The 16715-nt window shown below is 42.8% G+C and overlaps 1 protein-coding gene across 7 annotated transcripts in view; it reads right to left on the reverse strand.

Annotated features, from left to right (window-relative positions):
• UNC79 (unc-79 homolog, NALCN channel complex subunit) overlaps positions 1–16715 on the reverse strand; it is a 124521-nt gene that overhangs the window by 83552 nt on the left and 24254 nt on the right. For 6 of the 7 annotated variants that reach the window (XM_079947648.1, XM_079947646.1, XM_079947647.1 and 3 more), the window contains 7 exons: positions 16330–16422; positions 13488–13543; positions 11094–11223; positions 9343–9407; positions 7108–7196; positions 4830–4870; positions 2123–2151 (listed from right to left, as the gene is read on the reverse strand). In XM_079947648.1, the coding sequence (XP_079803774.1) occupies positions 2123–2151; positions 4830–4870; positions 7108–7196; positions 9343–9407; positions 11094–11223; positions 13488–13543; positions 16330–16422 (503 nt within the window). The remainder of the gene's footprint in view (positions 1–2122; positions 2152–4829; positions 4871–7107; positions 7197–9342; positions 9408–11093; positions 11224–13487; positions 13544–16329; positions 16423–16715) is intronic. The other variant, XM_079947649.1, reaches the window with a different exon arrangement.

Consider the following 16715-nt stretch of genomic DNA (forward strand, 5'->3'; position numbering starts at 1 on the left):
TATTTTAGCCTTACCTATTTGCCTTTGGTGAAATGGATGTCCTGTTGCAGGAGGGAATGCTGTGATTGCTCTCACAAACCCTGCAGCAGCCATTTTGTGACTGGCTATGCCCTCTCATGTGGGACCCATTTTGTGGCAACACACAGCTCTTTTGCAAAATTCCAAGTGTGCCCTGCGAAACACTAAATCATACCCCTGGTCAATGTGTGCATTTTAAAAGATGGTCGGTGAATACCTACTGTAAATAACATCACTTAAATTCAATTTATCAAAATCAGTAGGGCTTATTTCAGAGAAAATAAGCTTAGGATGGTGCATGGTATTAATGCAAGTGAATTCCAATTTTTTTGGAGGGTGTATATATTTCAGTTTTAGCGACATGGAATCTTACACTGCTTCAATTGTCAAATGCCTATGTTTTATGAAATTATTACATTGGCATTTTCTCTTTTTTATAGCACATGGTAAGCCCTTTTTTATAGCACATGAGGACCCTTCAGCATTTTGCTCCCAGGCCTCTCAGTCAAGATCTGCACTAAACATTTAAAACATATTCAACACACATTTAAGGCATCTGAGTTCCCCCAAATAATTCTGGGAGCTGCAAGTTGTTAAAGGCACTGGAAATGGTAGCTTTGTGAGGGGGGGACTACAATTCCTAGGATTATCTGGGCAAAGTAATGTGATTTATGTGTGTGCTGAATATGCTTTAAATGTATAGTGTGGAACTACTGTGATGACTTTAAAAAGCCCAGAGTGCAGGAGGTAACTGGCTCTACTCCCTGGGCCACCATTTTGAAACTGGCTGCTCCCAAAATTTCATACATGGCTCCGCTTGGTTGATGTTGAGGTACTATTTTTTTAAAAAAAAAAATAAAGCAGACCCCACAAGTCTGCCATACACAATGAAACAAGGAACTGTGAACAAGATACAGTGGTGCCCCGCAAGACGAATGCCTCGCAAGACGAAAAACCCGCTAGACGAAAGGGTTTTCTGTTTTTCGAGGCGCTTCGCAAGACGAATTTCCCTATGGGCTTGCTTCGCAAGACGAAAACGTCTTGCGAGTCTTGCGATTTTTTTCGCTTTTTTCTCCCTTTTTCTAAGCCGCTAAGTTGCTAATAGCCGCTTAGCCGCTAAGCCGCTAATAGCCGCTAAGCCGCTAATAGCCGCTTAGCCGCTTAGCCGCTAATAGCCGCTAAGCCGCTAATAGCACTAATCCGCTAAGCCGCTAATAGGGTTGCTTTGCAAGACGAAAAAACCGCTAGACAAAGAGAATCACGGAACGGATTCTTTTTGTCTTGCGAGGCACCACTGTATCTCATTTCCTCTTGCCATCTTCAGTCTCCTGCTCTAGGGTGGAATCTAGACACATATAAAAAAACACTGTGAAAATGCTTTTTAAAAACCGTTTTGAAAAATATATTGAATTTGCCATAAGCTCACCTTCGCCATCTAGTGTCAATTACATATAATGCCCTTAAAACACACTTAAAATGTTATATTTGCAGCTGTATAGCTGTGTCCTAGGTCTAATTGTGCCACAATTCCTTTATGTCATGGCGTGAGGTAGGGAAAGGTAAGCAGTGCCTTGATCTTGTGTGTGTATTTTAAATAAGAAGGCCATACTTTGATAGAATAGTAGTGACAACTCCAAGATGCAAAGCCTGGTTGAAACAATTCGAGTTTGATCAAATGAGAACAAATTGTTCATTTGAGGCGCTAAAAGGAATCACTAGATGAAAGTAAATTTGTAAGCATGCTTCATTTTGTTCTGCTGAAGCCTTTAAATTATCCTTGTAATCTCCATTCATTCCTATGGGCCTCGTGCCACAGCAATTATTTGTGGATTGCACTCACACCGAACTGCGCAAGGTGAAATGAATGGCAACAAGGCAGCGCTTGAAAATAGCCACTGAATATCAACGCCCAGTAATCAGAAGCACAATGTCAACACGTTCCAGCAACATTCCACAGACTCCAATATGACAGAACCCTCCATCTCTTAACCAAAAACGACGACAATGGGAGAATATTTGCACTGCGCGTGACGACGAGATGAAATCACAGACAAAAATAAAAAGCTGAGAGTGATGCCCCATCACATAGATGGAAGAGTCTTACCTTCTTTTGACATATAGCAGAAATTTCGGCTGTAATGGGAAGGTAAACGGAATATCAAAACAGTTATGATCACTCCTTTGACAGGCTGATCTGGGGCCTTACAAGATATTCTAGAGAAAATGGAATTATGAGGTGGTGATAGTGTAACCATCAAAAATCTTGTTTGCCTGTTCAGCACATTTTTGTCTCCTAATAGCAGTTTCTGGGGATCGTGAACAGGAGAGTTGTATTGCACTAATGCCTCCATTTACATAGATGTCTAGCAGGAGACTTTGAGAACAGAATGCTGGACTAGATGGGCCTCTGGTTTGATCCAGCAGAGCTTCTCTTATTATATGTGTGCTGGAAACAGACCGCTAGCCACACAGAACGCTTCCAGAATGAGGCACCTCTTGTAGTTCTGTTTGCAAAGCTAAGCAGGTTTAGATGTGTAGAATGGGACGTCTTTTGTAATTCAGATCTTCTTTCTCTTACAGTTCTAAAACATGGCAGGTATTCCCTGCTTCCCACCTGCATGGAAATGGTAAATGATTCTGGCCAGTCCAATGCAATGAGTAGTAGCATGACCCTGTTCTCCATACAGAGGTAAAAGCCAGAGAATTCATTGGAGCAATATGCACAAGAAGAGATGCACAGATGGTAAAAGTAGTCTGAGCCAAGAGAAGAGCTGGAATAGAGAGTGCCACTAAATTCTGGGTTCGTAATAAATTGTTAGGCCTCCGTGGAGTAGAACTCCTGGCACCAGACTCAGGGTTTACTAGAATTTGGATTTCACCACAAGAAGCACTAGCTGAACTCACAGCAAATTACCCAAAAAATGTTCAGGGTTAGTGAAATACACAAAAACAGGATCAGCAGCAGAGGGTGTCAAGACCTAGAATTTGCCAGGTTCCAGAATAGTTCTACCATTTCTGCTTTGCACAAAACACCCAATTCTGGAACCAGCACTGCATGAAGATTACTATACTATACTATACTATACTATACTATACTATACTATACTATTACTATAATTAATATGCAGTGCTATTTTTCTAGAAAAAGAGGTGCCAGAACTCAACATGAACACCTCCCTTATTCTCTTAGAATGTCAATGGCGCCCACCTGAGAGGTGCCGGAACCGAGTTCCGGTGAGTTCTGACTGAAAAAAGAGACGTGTGGCTCAGGCACGCTGCAGGCCAGGCCCAGCGTTCACCCCCCTCAGGGATGAGACCCAGGGCAGCCTGCACCCACCGCTCCCCCCTTCCTACGCCACCAATCCAGCCTGTATTTGTTGCAATCAGAGCTGCTTCCTTTCTGCTGCTGTTCAACTTCCCGTGCAGAATACAAACTTCATCTCACTGTGCACTATTTAATGTAAGTTAGGTAACTTGCACCACATTCATTTCAATGGAAAGCAAATGTTAAAACAATGTCAAAAACGTAACTAATTATGTGCCTAACATCAATCTACAAATGGCTGACACTGAATCTGCTCCCCCGAGGAATAGTCCCACTGATCCTCTGCGACCAGTTCCAGTCAGGCTGGCAGACAGCAGTCCTGAACACCCTTCAGAAACTGGGTTTTGCCCCTCAAGCCCTTCTAAGCCTGGGGTTGGGCCAGGCAAAAGCTACGGTCAGGCAAAGAATCATAGACAATGGGACGGCTCAAGGTGCCCCGACTATAAAATTGGAGAAATCAAGAGATGTATAGCAGCACCGGCAGCATATCTCTTCTTTCTCGTATCTAAAAATGCAAGAAGGGCCTTTACACTTGCCAGAAGCTCGGCCCTGCCCTCGCCGGTCCTGGAAGGAACCTTTAAAAAAGTCCCATATGCTCAGAGACTTTACGCCAGTCCATTGGGGGGGGGGTAGGAAGCCCAGAGCACTTGTTCTTTAGATGTCCCTTTTATGAAGAGGCATGTAGTAAGACCATTGATCCCCTGCTGGTGAGGCTCGCTGACCTCCCGGAAAAGCAAAATTTCAACCTTTTTCTGTTAGGCAAAGATCAGAAGACGACCCGGATGGTCGCCAGATTCTGTGTACAGATCTATAGGAGCAGACCATCTCCCAACTCAAACTAGTTTGTTAAGAAAATCCCCAAACTCGGTTCCATGGGTGACTCTGGATCGGCTGCCTGTGGTAGTTTATTGTTGTACATTGTTTTAATTGTTTGTTTTCCTTCTGTGACTGTACCCCCAAGTGTGTTTTGTAAGCTGGTCTCCAACCGTAATAAATTATATATCTATCTATCTAATTATGTATAGATGGTGCACTTAAAAGCAACAATGTGAATGAGTCATAATTGTTTGACTGATTTCCATTTCAGAAACTGAACTGCTGCTATTTCCGCTTCCTTCCCCACTTTTGCCTGGATTCTCTGGCATCTTTAATTACAACTCTGATCATTCCTGAACTTATGTCAGCTCAAACCATTTGCCCATCTAGTCCAGTATCGCCTGTTCTGACTGGCAGCAACTCTCCGGGGTCTCCAACAGAGGGTCTTCCCCATCACCTGCTGCCTGATTTTTGAAACTGGAGGTGCTGGGGATTTGAACTCGGGGCCTCCTGCATGCATGCCACATTCTCTGCCCCGAGCTACGATACAGGGGCTTGGTTTGAATGACCTTTGAGCACCCTTAGAATCCCACAATTCTATGATTCTATAAAAACTCCCATATCACGGTATTGCCATTAGTACTTGCTATCCAACTTTAAATGGTCTTACCTTGTGGTAAAAGAACATCAATCAACCATTCACTGTGATCCCTTAAAAGGAAAGGAAAGAATCAGAGTAGTTTATGATGTGTTTTCCCTACCACCACCAAAATAAAATAAAATAAAATATGAAAAAGCCATTTTTAAACTGCGCAGGCTGGGCTCCTCCTGATTATGGATAGTATCTATCTCTGTAATTTTTACTTCTGAATTGAACTACTTTGTCACGTTGCATTTATCGCACATTACCGCTGTACTGATGTCAGGTCTGCTATGTTTTACCCATTTTTTGCAGCTTATATTGAAAATTCTCAATCAGATGAAGAAATACAGAGCACCTTTGACTATCCTCAGATGGCTATGGGTGTGATCCCAACATAAAAAGAGAACAAACAGCTCCACCATCTAATTCGCTTATTCCTGCTTAAAAGCCAGACCTCCTAGCAAATTTAATTATTTTCACTTCAGGTTTAAATCAAAGATGACTTCAACACCAAGGTGACTTCTATAAAATTAAATTACCTTTTTTTCCCCTTCTGCAAATGGCCTCGCTGTGATGCCAAGGCTGCTATAAAGCAGCAGGCAAAAATAAGAAGTGCACCTTATGGTCTAATTTTTAGTAAATGTGCATTTCTTTGCCCTGAATTTTTATTATTATTGGACTCTGAAACTAAGGGAAAACGCTATCAAAGCGGTGAAGCCACGGTGTATTTTAAAATGTGCTTCTCTAAACCGCAACCCGCCAAACTGAACGGCAACCACTGTTACGATTTTATTACACTATAAAAATGCTCCCTTCTAAATGTCTCGCGGAAGGCAATAACAACGCCTTGTTGAGATGGAAAGTCGTGTTATCCCTTCCCTGTAATAACTGATGCATGGAGAAGAAATACATGATTTTGTGCCAGAGTTTATAACCTAATCCTGTACAGCCAAGGTTGGGTGGTAGATAGATTACTGTGATGCGCTCTGTGTGGGGCTGCCCTTGAGGTTGGTCCAGAAGGTGCAGTTAGTGTGAAATGCAGTACCCTGAATGCTCACTGGGGCCAGCATGTTACGCCGCTGCTCAAAGAATTGCACTGGCAGCCAACTGACTACCAGGTTTCAAGGTGCTAGTTCTGGTGTAAAATGTCTTATACAGCTTGGGACTAGGATACCTGAAATATTTTCTCACCCCTTATCTCATTCACTGCACTCTAAAGATAAGGGCCTCCCACAGGTACAGGGGAACCTCAGTTTTTGAGCGTCTCGGAAGCCCAACATTTCAGAACCTGAACGCTGAAAACCCGGAAGTGATTGCTTCCGTTTTTGAACGCGTCTCGGAACTCGAACGGCTTCCAAGGCACGTTTCTCAATTTTCACCACTGAAACGGCCGACAGCCCTTTGTGCCTCAGTTGTCGAATGTTTCAGAAGCTGAACAGTCTTCCAGAATCGATTATGTTCGACAACCAAGGTTCCACTGTACCATCTTATCAGGCGGTCTCCTCTGTACAATATCGGAATTGGGCACCTACACTTTGGAATTTCGCCACACACAGACCCCGTTATATATTTAATAAATAAATGAAATGCCAGGTTTAGATGTGAGGAAGCCATACCAGTGCCCCTCAGAGCCAAACTAGATGTGTTGCCCTGCATACAACTTTTTAGGGCTTGATTTAGATTGGGACTATGGTATGCAGGTAAGTTTTTTAAAAAAAACCTCTCTGCCCCTGCTGCAGTCCTATTTTCAGACCTCACGCCTCTGTTTCAAAAGGCAGAGGGAATATTGTCCCCCACCAAGCTACAAAATCAGAAGTGACCTGAGCGATTTCTTGTGGGTATAGGTTTCCATCGGAACAATTTGCTTTTCCCAGTTTGCCATCACTCATCCTGAACCAAAAATCCTTCCTTGCAACATCCGGGGAATCCTTTTTCTCCCTTTCCAAAGTAAACCGGGCTGTTTTGCAATCAGGAGACAGCAACTTCTGGCAGCAAGAGTGGAACTGCCTCCAAACAAATCATTTCCTGTGATGCCACGTGGACCTGGGTGTCTAAGAAATCAGACCGGATTGGTTTACCATGCTCAATCATCAAATAGCATTTGCACTTACTTGCAAACGTGCCTTGGTTTATTCTGATTTCTAGAAGTTTCAGTACTTAACCATTCAGCTTAAGAGAAAGCTGTGTGGCTTTTGCTTTTTACTTAATTCAGGTTCCAAAGCTTTTGCATAGCTTTTTAGGACAGAGGTTTCTCAAGTTCACCATGATTCTTTTGGTTTGGTCGGCCTCTCTTAAGTCTACCCACCCTGCAATCCTCTGGCTGCATTCTTCACAAAGGTAGAGAGGGGGTGGTTTATCACCCAAAGCCACAGACAAGGAAGGATCTATGCACATCTGAAACACACAGGAAGGACAGGATCAGTTTCTCTCCAGAAATGTGCTCTAGTCAGTGAACACAAATCCCCTGCATGTGACAAAAAAAAGACACCACCTCATTGCTTCCACAGACAAAAGGGAATCTGTGTTCATGAGCCTCAAGCATCTCTCAGACATTCTTACCAGTTTTCTTTGTGCTTAGATATGGGAAAGGCTCATCAATTAAGATGGCACAGGTGAGCTGAATGTTTTGTTTGGGATATTGGCACTGCAGAGAAAGAAGACAGAATACTGTCATTGCTAATGGGCTAGCTTTGGTTCAGAATAACACATTCATGTTTGCAGAGCTCTCTGTGGAGAAAAACCAGTCGCAAACTAAGCAGAGCTTCTGCACAAACAAGATTTGGGGTGGACAAGAATAGAAAAGGCTGTTAAACTACAATATTAAGAGAGAACTGGTACCGCTTGTTTCTGAACTGAAATGTGGATGCAACTTACTGGATGAAAGGGATGTGAGTTGGCTCTTTTAGAGCACGAGAGTCATTCAGGGTCATTGTTAAACCCTGATATGTAACTGCTCAGGAATCACAGGATATGCCATGATATCAGCATAGAAAATGGGTGGTACTACTCATGGGTGGGGGAGCTCAACACAGGGACGTCAGTTTGGGTGGTATCCCCGAGTCTTCTGTAAGGTTCAGTATGTTCTGCTCTAATTACCATGAGATCATACATTCAGCTCTGCTCAAATGCTATCATATCCACTCAGAGCTATTAAAGGTAAAGGTAAAGGTCCAGTCGTGGACGACTCTGGGGTTGCGCGCTCATCTCGCTTTACAGGCCGAGGGAGCCGGCGTTTGTCCACAGACAGCTTCCGGGTCATGTGGCCAGCCTGACTAAGCCGCTTCGGGCAAACCAGAGCAGTGCACAGAAATGCCGTTTACCTTCCCGCCGGAGCAGTACCTATTTATCTACTTGCATTTTGACGTGCTTTTGAACTGCCAGGTGGGCAGGAGCTGGGACCGAACAATGGGAGCTCACCCCGTCACAGGGATTCAAACCGCTGACCTTCTGATCAGCAAGCCCTAGGCTCTGTGGTTTAGACCACAGTGCCACCCGTGCCCCCATATCTGACAATTAGGACCAAACAAATTTATACTCCTAACGTGCAGTGAGTGACCATGTACTAGGCACAGGGGGGAATGTTTATTGGAACCACAGCACATGGACAGAGGAGGGTTAACTCTTTCCTTTCCAGATGTGATGATCCTGACAAAAATCCCCCTCCCAGTGCAGCAAATAACATGGTCGGGGGGGAAACCCCCCTGCAGCATGGAGGGCACTTTTTGTTGGCATCACAGATGCCAAGGGGAGGATTAAACTTCTCCTCCCCATGCACTGCGGTTCTGATGAAAATCCCCCCCATGATGGTTTGTATTAATTTTCTTATTTAAAAATTCCATTACATGCACACTGACAATGTCCTCAGCATAATATGTAGTTTAACCCTTCATCCTGAGCTATTTCAGGAATGAAGATGCTACCCAGGAACACCAAACCCAAACTGGGGAGAATAGTGGTTTTTACCAGTATTCTGCTGTCAAAAGTACAGTACAGAACGCAATGTACTGTTTAGGTTTACAGTTGCCCAGCACTCCAGTCCTATAGCTGAAGGATGGTAACAGTGGCTCAAAGACAGATAGCATCTGCTCCAACAGGTAGGACTATCCTATATAGGAGGAGGGGCCAATTTAGGGCCACCTTTTCTTGGTCACACTTTGCTCCTGGCACAGTAAGGCCTCTATAAAGTGTATACATTCCAAGTAGTCCAATGTACAAGGGGCATGGGAAGCAATGTGTCTCTTCAAGGAGAGGCAAACTTGTCTCTGGGTGCAGAATTATAGCAGGATTAAGAAGAAATCCCCGTTCCAGGGGCAAACTAGAGAAAAGTTTCTAACCAATTCAAAGGTAGGGATACAGGGGTTGCTGTAATGTTTGGTTATGCCTGGCAATGCCATGGTTTGAATAGAAGGCATTTTGGAGATGTGGCCGTCCCTTCATTTGTTCACTCTTAATGACAGATAACCCCACTATTCCAGCAACTGCTGGGACATCATTAGCCCCTCAGTGGGCACAGTCTAAGGGGTGCATAAGTGTCCATTACCTTCACTGCTGGCTTGTTAATGGCATTATGGCATTCAATGTGCTGACAGTGTATGGGATTCCATGCTGAAAAACAAAACCATCACTGATGAACACACATAAGTTTATTGATGAGCTAAATATGGGTCAGATACAATGCTGAGAGACCATTTCTACCAGCTGTACTCATTTCAGGTGATGAGATTTTGTTTCAGGTTCAGGTTGAGATACTGAACACCAGTTTAGAATTATTTTTACTCTCCAGTTCTGATGTCAGCTCTGGCAACTATCGAGCTGAGGTGCACTGAGAGTGCATGCCTGCATTAGGGATCCAGGTTCAGTGATCAGCACGTCCATTTAAATGCTAACAGGCTGCCTGCAGAAAAGAATTCTGCCTGGGAACCTAGAGAGGCATTAAATACACTGAACTCAGCGAGAATCTCCCTATTCTAATGCTGGGAAGTCTTGTTTATAATTCTGCATATACAGTAAAATATACTTCTACGGCTAGTTCGCACAGTCATATTCATCACTTGACTTCTGCAGCATGTGCTTGCTTGCTTGCTTGCCTGGAGGAATGGGCCATTGCAGAGTTAAGACAAAACTGGCTGTGTTCACACGTCACAATAATGAGCTGTAATGAATTTCAATGAACTTTGTGCTCACCTGCTTCTTCCTCCTCTCTCTTCCTCTTGCACAGCCACTAGAAGGACCCTGGAAGCTTTTGCTTCCACTTCTGCTTAACCATGGTTTGTTGCATTCCTGGAGCAACAAACTGGTTTATAGTTACTTTAAAGCAAGTTAGCTCCAAGCCATGGTTTCTGAGGCTGGCATGTTTAAACTAACCATAGTTCCAGCTCAGGAGCATTGTGGCTGAACAAAAGCAGAAGCAGAAGCTTCTGAACTGCTTCTCCTGTCAAAATGTGATGCGGAGGATCCCACAAGCCAGAAGCTCACCTGTAGCTCATTCTAGCTCATACGTGACTTGTGAATGGGGTCATAGTATTAAAATGAGAACCCACAATAAGTCTATCTGCTGCAGCACAAGTCTTCCCAGCTTCACAATTTGAGTGCCTGGCATGTATACTAGCACGCTGAAAGCTGGTTCAGTTATCAGACTTTCCCCTCCCAATCTCCATGCTTCAGGTGAGCTGTCCCCCCTTTTAAAGAAATGTTTAAAAGAATAGCACACGTGAGCTGCCCCTACATGAGAACAAAGAGAGAATGCAGAAGTGGAGAAGAAGCCAAGAAAGACATTTCCCTTACCCTCCTGGAATCCAAACAAGTTACAGAAAAGATATCAAGAGGGGAATTCACACAGCGGCAGATTGACAGGTGTCATGTCTGACCTACTGCACAACTCAGCAATTTCATTATAGAATCATAGAATTCGAAGGTGCCCAATGGATCACCTCATCCAGCCCTCTGCCCTAAAAGAGAACCTCCTAAGTCTAAAGTATATCTGATAGATATCTGAAAAAACACCGAGGGAATACCTTGGGAGCACATTCCAACACTGAACTCTTTTTCTAGTCAAGAAACTGTCACCTACTTTACTTTTTAAATTACCAGGAACACGTTAACCCAGAAACACCTTGCTGCATGTAAGCATTTACTACACAGTTCTGCAAACACACTGCATTATACACAAAAGTTAGAAGTGAATGTGTCGATTCGGGGGTGGGAACCATCCATCTCTTTAGCATCCACAACAATACTGTGTTAGGCTTCAGCATCCAGCTCTAAGATACAGCTGGGCTGAGCATCACTTACCTGTATACTGCAGTCCTCGGTATTCGCTTATTGCCCCGGGTGGTTTTAAGTTGGGCCAGTAGTGGAAAAGCATTTGTACGGCCGGTGGTTTTACTTGAGAAGGACCATACGCTATTACGTAGAGCAAATCCTAAAAGAGAAACAGGGCTGTCGGTTGAATTTCAGAAGGCGTCACAGGGGCAGAATGCAGAAAAGCGTGTGCATTTTGGCGCATCTTTGAAGGCCTGCACTTTGGCTGCAATCCTATACCTGCTCACTTGAACTCAGTGGCTCTTACTACTGAGTAGACCATGCCTAGGATTGTGATGTTTGGCAGCAGTCTTGGGCACTACACACTTACCTGGGAGCAAGCCCAATTGAACTCAGCTGGGGCTCACTTCCAAGTAAATGCAACCAGGATTGCAACGACTGCCTCAAAACACCTGCGTCTGTTTTGTTTAGTATTGTATTTTATTTTATTAGCTGCCCTGTGTTCTCCTTGGGATATTTATATGGAGTGAATGCTCAGCGGTGGTGCCAAAACTTAAGAATCCCCTTCCTGTTGACATCCACAGAATTTCCTACTCTGCTTGCTCTGAGGCAGGTTCAAAAGATTCATTTCAACCATCTTTAAACGTGTAATTATATGCTGCACAGTTCTAACTGCAGCAGCTATTAACTATTTTATCCTTTTTAGTTTAGTTTTGTAGTTTGTCTTGGTGGTGGCTGCAGTGTGAACAAGAATGGGCAAAGCTTTCAGTTTTTCATTTTTCTAATCTTAAATTAAGTTCACATTGGTTTGTGAGCTTTTTTTTTTAGCCATCGTGAAAATTCATGCACATTTTTGTGTTCGCTTTCCCTACTATATACATTTTTGCAAGCCATTTCCTGATATGTAATGGATTTTTGCATATTTCTGTGCACCCTTTTTGCTGATATATGTATTTTGCACTCATTTGGGGTGGAGGACTGCATCGCAAAATTCAGAGAAGTCAAAACTTTCAAAAGGATAGTTGTGATTTGGTCTGCATTTTATTTTCCCCTGTGCGAATTAGGTAGGTCCACATTAAAACGAGAGCTGAACAAATGTCTTGCCCATCACTAATTGCAAACCACTTATTAATTGAAAACAGGGCTGCTGAAGACTGAACAAACTAGAAAAAAAGATAATCGGATGTAGTAAAGCAATCCAAGTTAAAGGAAACATCCAGGCAGGGTTGGTTCAAGGCATTTTGCTGCCTGAGGCAGAAGAGCACATACTCCCCTCTGCACAGACAATAGAGGTGCATCCTATATTGTATTTATTCCATTTAATTATTACTCAATTTTCAGAGCCAAGCTCCCATGAAGCAATTCAAGCTTCATACGCACAATACACTTAAAGCACATTACTCCCTGTACCAATTAATCCTGGGAACTGTAGTTTAACCCCTCACAAGGCTACAATTTCCAGCACCCTTAAAAAACTACAGTTCCCGTGATTCTTTGGTCATGTGCTTTAAATGTATGGTATGCAGCCAGAAAGAGAAATAAAACAATAGAACTTCAGAAAGCGTATGAAGCACCAAACTGACACAGGTGAACTGATGCATAAGGTCACCAGCATCGTTCTCTTTAAGGAAAGGCAAGTTATCCATGACTGGCTAAGTTATTTAGGCACTGTAAACAGAAAATTCTGCAAGTTTTCTCTCCTCTTCTCTGGCAGTAGAAATGCAAAATTAAATAGCAATCAATTTACTGCCCCTCTCATGAGACCAAAAATCATATTTCTAAGTAAGCTTCCTCAATCTGCCTAATGGTAGGGCCAGTCCTGAATACAGGCCTCCAGTAGCCACAAAAATTGGACCCAGCAATGACCAACTATGTTGCTGCAAAGGCCAGAAAGCCAAACTTCCTATCCCATACTCTGGGTTCTTGAGCAGGGTTTACCAAAGGTGGATCTTCAGCTGTTTGGGGACTAAAGTTCCCATCATCCCTGACCACTGGTCCTGCTAGCTAGGGATGGTGGGCATTGTAGTCCAAAAACAGCTGGAGAACCAAGTTTGGGAAACCTTGTTCTAGACAATGTTGCTGGCTCCTGAATTTTGCAAACCACAAAACAAAGCAACATTCTAGCCCTCTATGAATATGTGTTGTTTTGAACTGATTTGGTTTAAAGAAACAAAAAGACTGCATCAATGCTATTTCCCCCAGTGGCCTAAGTCACTTCTGAAAACATACCATGAAGAAGGATTCCACCTAGGATGCAGGAGGGAATGGCATGCACAAATTCATATTGCAATACGGTCCTTCAGGAAATGCATCAGACATATACATTTTCCCAACTGATTTGGTCATTTACTAGGATTTCAATGTTAAAATAGAGCATTGTTCATTCTATTCTTTTTTGTAAAACATATTTGGTCCCACACTTACTTTCCAAACTTCTTGTTTGTACTTCATAAGGCATTCCAGTAACTGACAATGGTACACTGGAAGAGAAAAAGCAGACTCATTGAAATACGAAATGAAGGAACAAAATTGCTTTGTAGCATTCTGATTGTCTTAATTCATAGCTGCCAGTTCAAAGCCTGCATAGCAAATGGGTAGCAATAGCAGTTTCTACGTCTGGTTAGGGTGATCATGGAATTGTCCAATTCCCTGCAATGCAGGAATCACAGCTGAAGAATCCCTGACAAACGGCCATCCAACGTCTGTTTAAAAACCTCCATTGAAAGAGAGCCTCCACCACATTCCAATCAGCATCCCTTACATGGATTCAGGAAGTCAATTCAAATGTTCATCAAGCTCACATGATACAGTCCTCATGAGCCTGTATCAGAACCCACGTGGGAGAATGCATGTGTGAATGTGCTCCCCGTGACTCAGCATGCCTGTATGCAGAAAACTTACTGGGTTAGATCCAGACTTGGTCATGCTTAGCGCTGAACCACTGAAATGGGTTTTAGCTGTTTCCTTGACTGCTTTGTGTGTACACTGCTTTGAAAACAACTGAGGAAATGTGATTTTAAAGAAAGTTTGCAGTACAGATATTCTATAACTCGTAAGTTTAGTAAAAGATGTATATGATACCTTACTTTCTTTATTATAATTCGTTCCACTTTTTTGTACATCACAATCATATAAGATATATTGTTTGTCTGTTTATTTTGATGCCACTGTTGACCTCCCAGAAGGAGCCTGGGGTGGCAAACTCTGAAGTGGTAAAACAATACAATGAAAATAAAGCGAAAAAGTATTTTAAAATATCTAAAAGCATCTAAGCTGTGTACAGACTACTAAATTTAAAGTTGATACACATAACACAGCCAAAATTATAACAAATAGGTAACAAAAAGCAGTATGTTCACCTACGTTCACAGAAATACAATATGGGTAACCTTCAAGAGAAGATTTGTTGAAACAACTGGGTTTTCAGATGGTGCAGCCAGCCTAACCTCAGTGGTCAAAGAAATCTCAGGAGCGCCACACTGAATGCTCCATTTCTGATTCATGAAGACACGATGTAACCACAAACCCATCACATGTGCCTCAGTTGCAGATTATAAAAATCAGATGGAGGTACAAAAGTTGAGGCAGTCCTTTAAATACACTGGTCCCAAGTGGTTTCGGGCTTTAAACACTGGTAATAACATTTTGAACTTGGCTCAGTAACAAATTGGCAGCCACAGCTTGGACACCCACACCTGACTCAGATGTTGTGGAGAAACAGAGCAGGGTGTCATCAGCATACTGATGGCACTTCCCCCCCCCCTCAAAAAAAAAACACCTCCTAATATCTGCACCCAATTCCTTCATATAGATGTTAAATAAATCAGGGTTGCCATACATCTGGCATGATGGACTTAGTGTCCAGAGGAAATTTGGGAAATTGGCCAAATGTCTGGATTTTTGAAGTCTTCCCAACAACTTATTGTGTCTGGATTTTGGGGCCAAAGAGAATTCTGCCAGTGTTCCCCTCTGTGGATGCAAACATGTAGGTAGGACTGGAACCATTGTAAAACAGTGCCCTAAATTCAGCTAAGTCTGAATCCAACCCATCTTAAAAGGAAAATAAAAACCTTAAGAACAGAGTATTAGGAAGCTTGGCCAACTCATTTCCTAAATATTTTGAAACTTCTTTTGAAGGATTGGTGCTGGTATCTTTTTAACAATAGCAGTGCCATAATAGGTGTGCCACAAGGAAAAAGTCAACAGGTGAAGCCCATGCATGAGTGCACAGTGTATCTATGCCACAAGAGAGATAGGTTCAACTGCTGTTATTTGCTTGGTACAGTGTTGGTTTTTTTAAAAGGTGGCAGATATACCTCACACAGAATAACTGAATATATTTATCAGATCCAGCATGACTGCTCCTATCTTTCTAATTGCAATCAACTTATGAGACTGTAGGAGGCATAATTTGCCCTTCTATAAGGAGGCTTCATTAGGAAACTTACCAAAGTGCAGAATATGAAGCAATCAACACATTCGTCTCTAAATTTAATGTGAAACTTCAGTGTTCCTTAATTATCACTAAGGCAGTTGTGGGGTTTTGTTTAGTTAAAAAAAAATCTGATGCTGTTTAATTTTCTGGTCTTAAAATAGAACTTATAGAACTGGTTCAAAGTCTCCAACACTGGGATCCAAATGTACTTTTGCAACACTGTGAAATTAATTATCACCAAAATAGCTGCTTCCGGCACTAGACTCAGACATTCTCATGGGGCTGTTTTCAGTTCTTTTGCAAAATAAGAACACAGCAAGAGGGATTAAGAACTGGTTGAGAAGCAATTCATGGAGTGTTAGCTTTCCAGTAGTAAAGGGACCCCTGACCATTAGATCCAGTCGTGGGGTTGCGGTGCTCATCTTGCTTTATTGGACGAGGGAGCCGGTGTACAGCTTCCGGGTCATGTGGCCAGCATGACTAAGCCGCTTCTGGCGAACCAGAGCAGCGCACGGAAACGCTATTTACCTTCCCGCTGGAGCTGTACCTATTTATCTACTTGCACTTTGACGTGCTTTCGAACTGCTAGATTGGCAGGAGCTGGGACCAAACAACGGGAGCTCACCCTGTTGCGGGGATTCAAACCGCCAACCTTCTGATTGGCAAGTCCTAGGCTCTGTGGTTTAACACACAGTGCCACCCGCGTCCCAGTAGCTTTCCAGTAGCTCTGCTCAAAAAACCTTTTTCACCATTTCCATGTTTTAAACGTTATGTGATTTATGTCCAGGAAGAATGACAGGTGAACAAACAGTCAGAAAAACCAGTACATACCAGGGTTGGATGTATACTGCATTGCGATCATTAGCATTGAAGATGCAGAAAGATTAACATGAGCAGGTACACCTTCTCTTCTTGAGGAGCCCACTTCAAAGAGAACAAACAAGGTGTTAGTAGCGAGCAATGCAAATTTGCCTATTATTCTAAGCAATTCATCCAAATATCGAATTTCTAACTATTCAGTTAAACTGACACTACAAGCATGATATCTTCTGGAAGGTTATCCCAATATAACTTACTGCAGTATTCTAGAGCTCTTCTTTTCTGCATAGTTTGTACAGTGGTACCTAGGGTTAAGAACTTAATTCATTCTGGAGGTCTGTTCTTAACCTGAAACTATTCTTAACCTGAAGCACCACTTTAGCTAATGGGGCCTCCTG

The sequence above is a fragment of the Podarcis cretensis genome (assembly GCF_951804945.1).
Source record: "Podarcis cretensis genome assembly, chromosome: 1".
NCBI classification, from domain to species: Eukaryota; Metazoa; Chordata; class Lepidosauria; order Squamata; family Lacertidae; genus Podarcis; species Podarcis cretensis.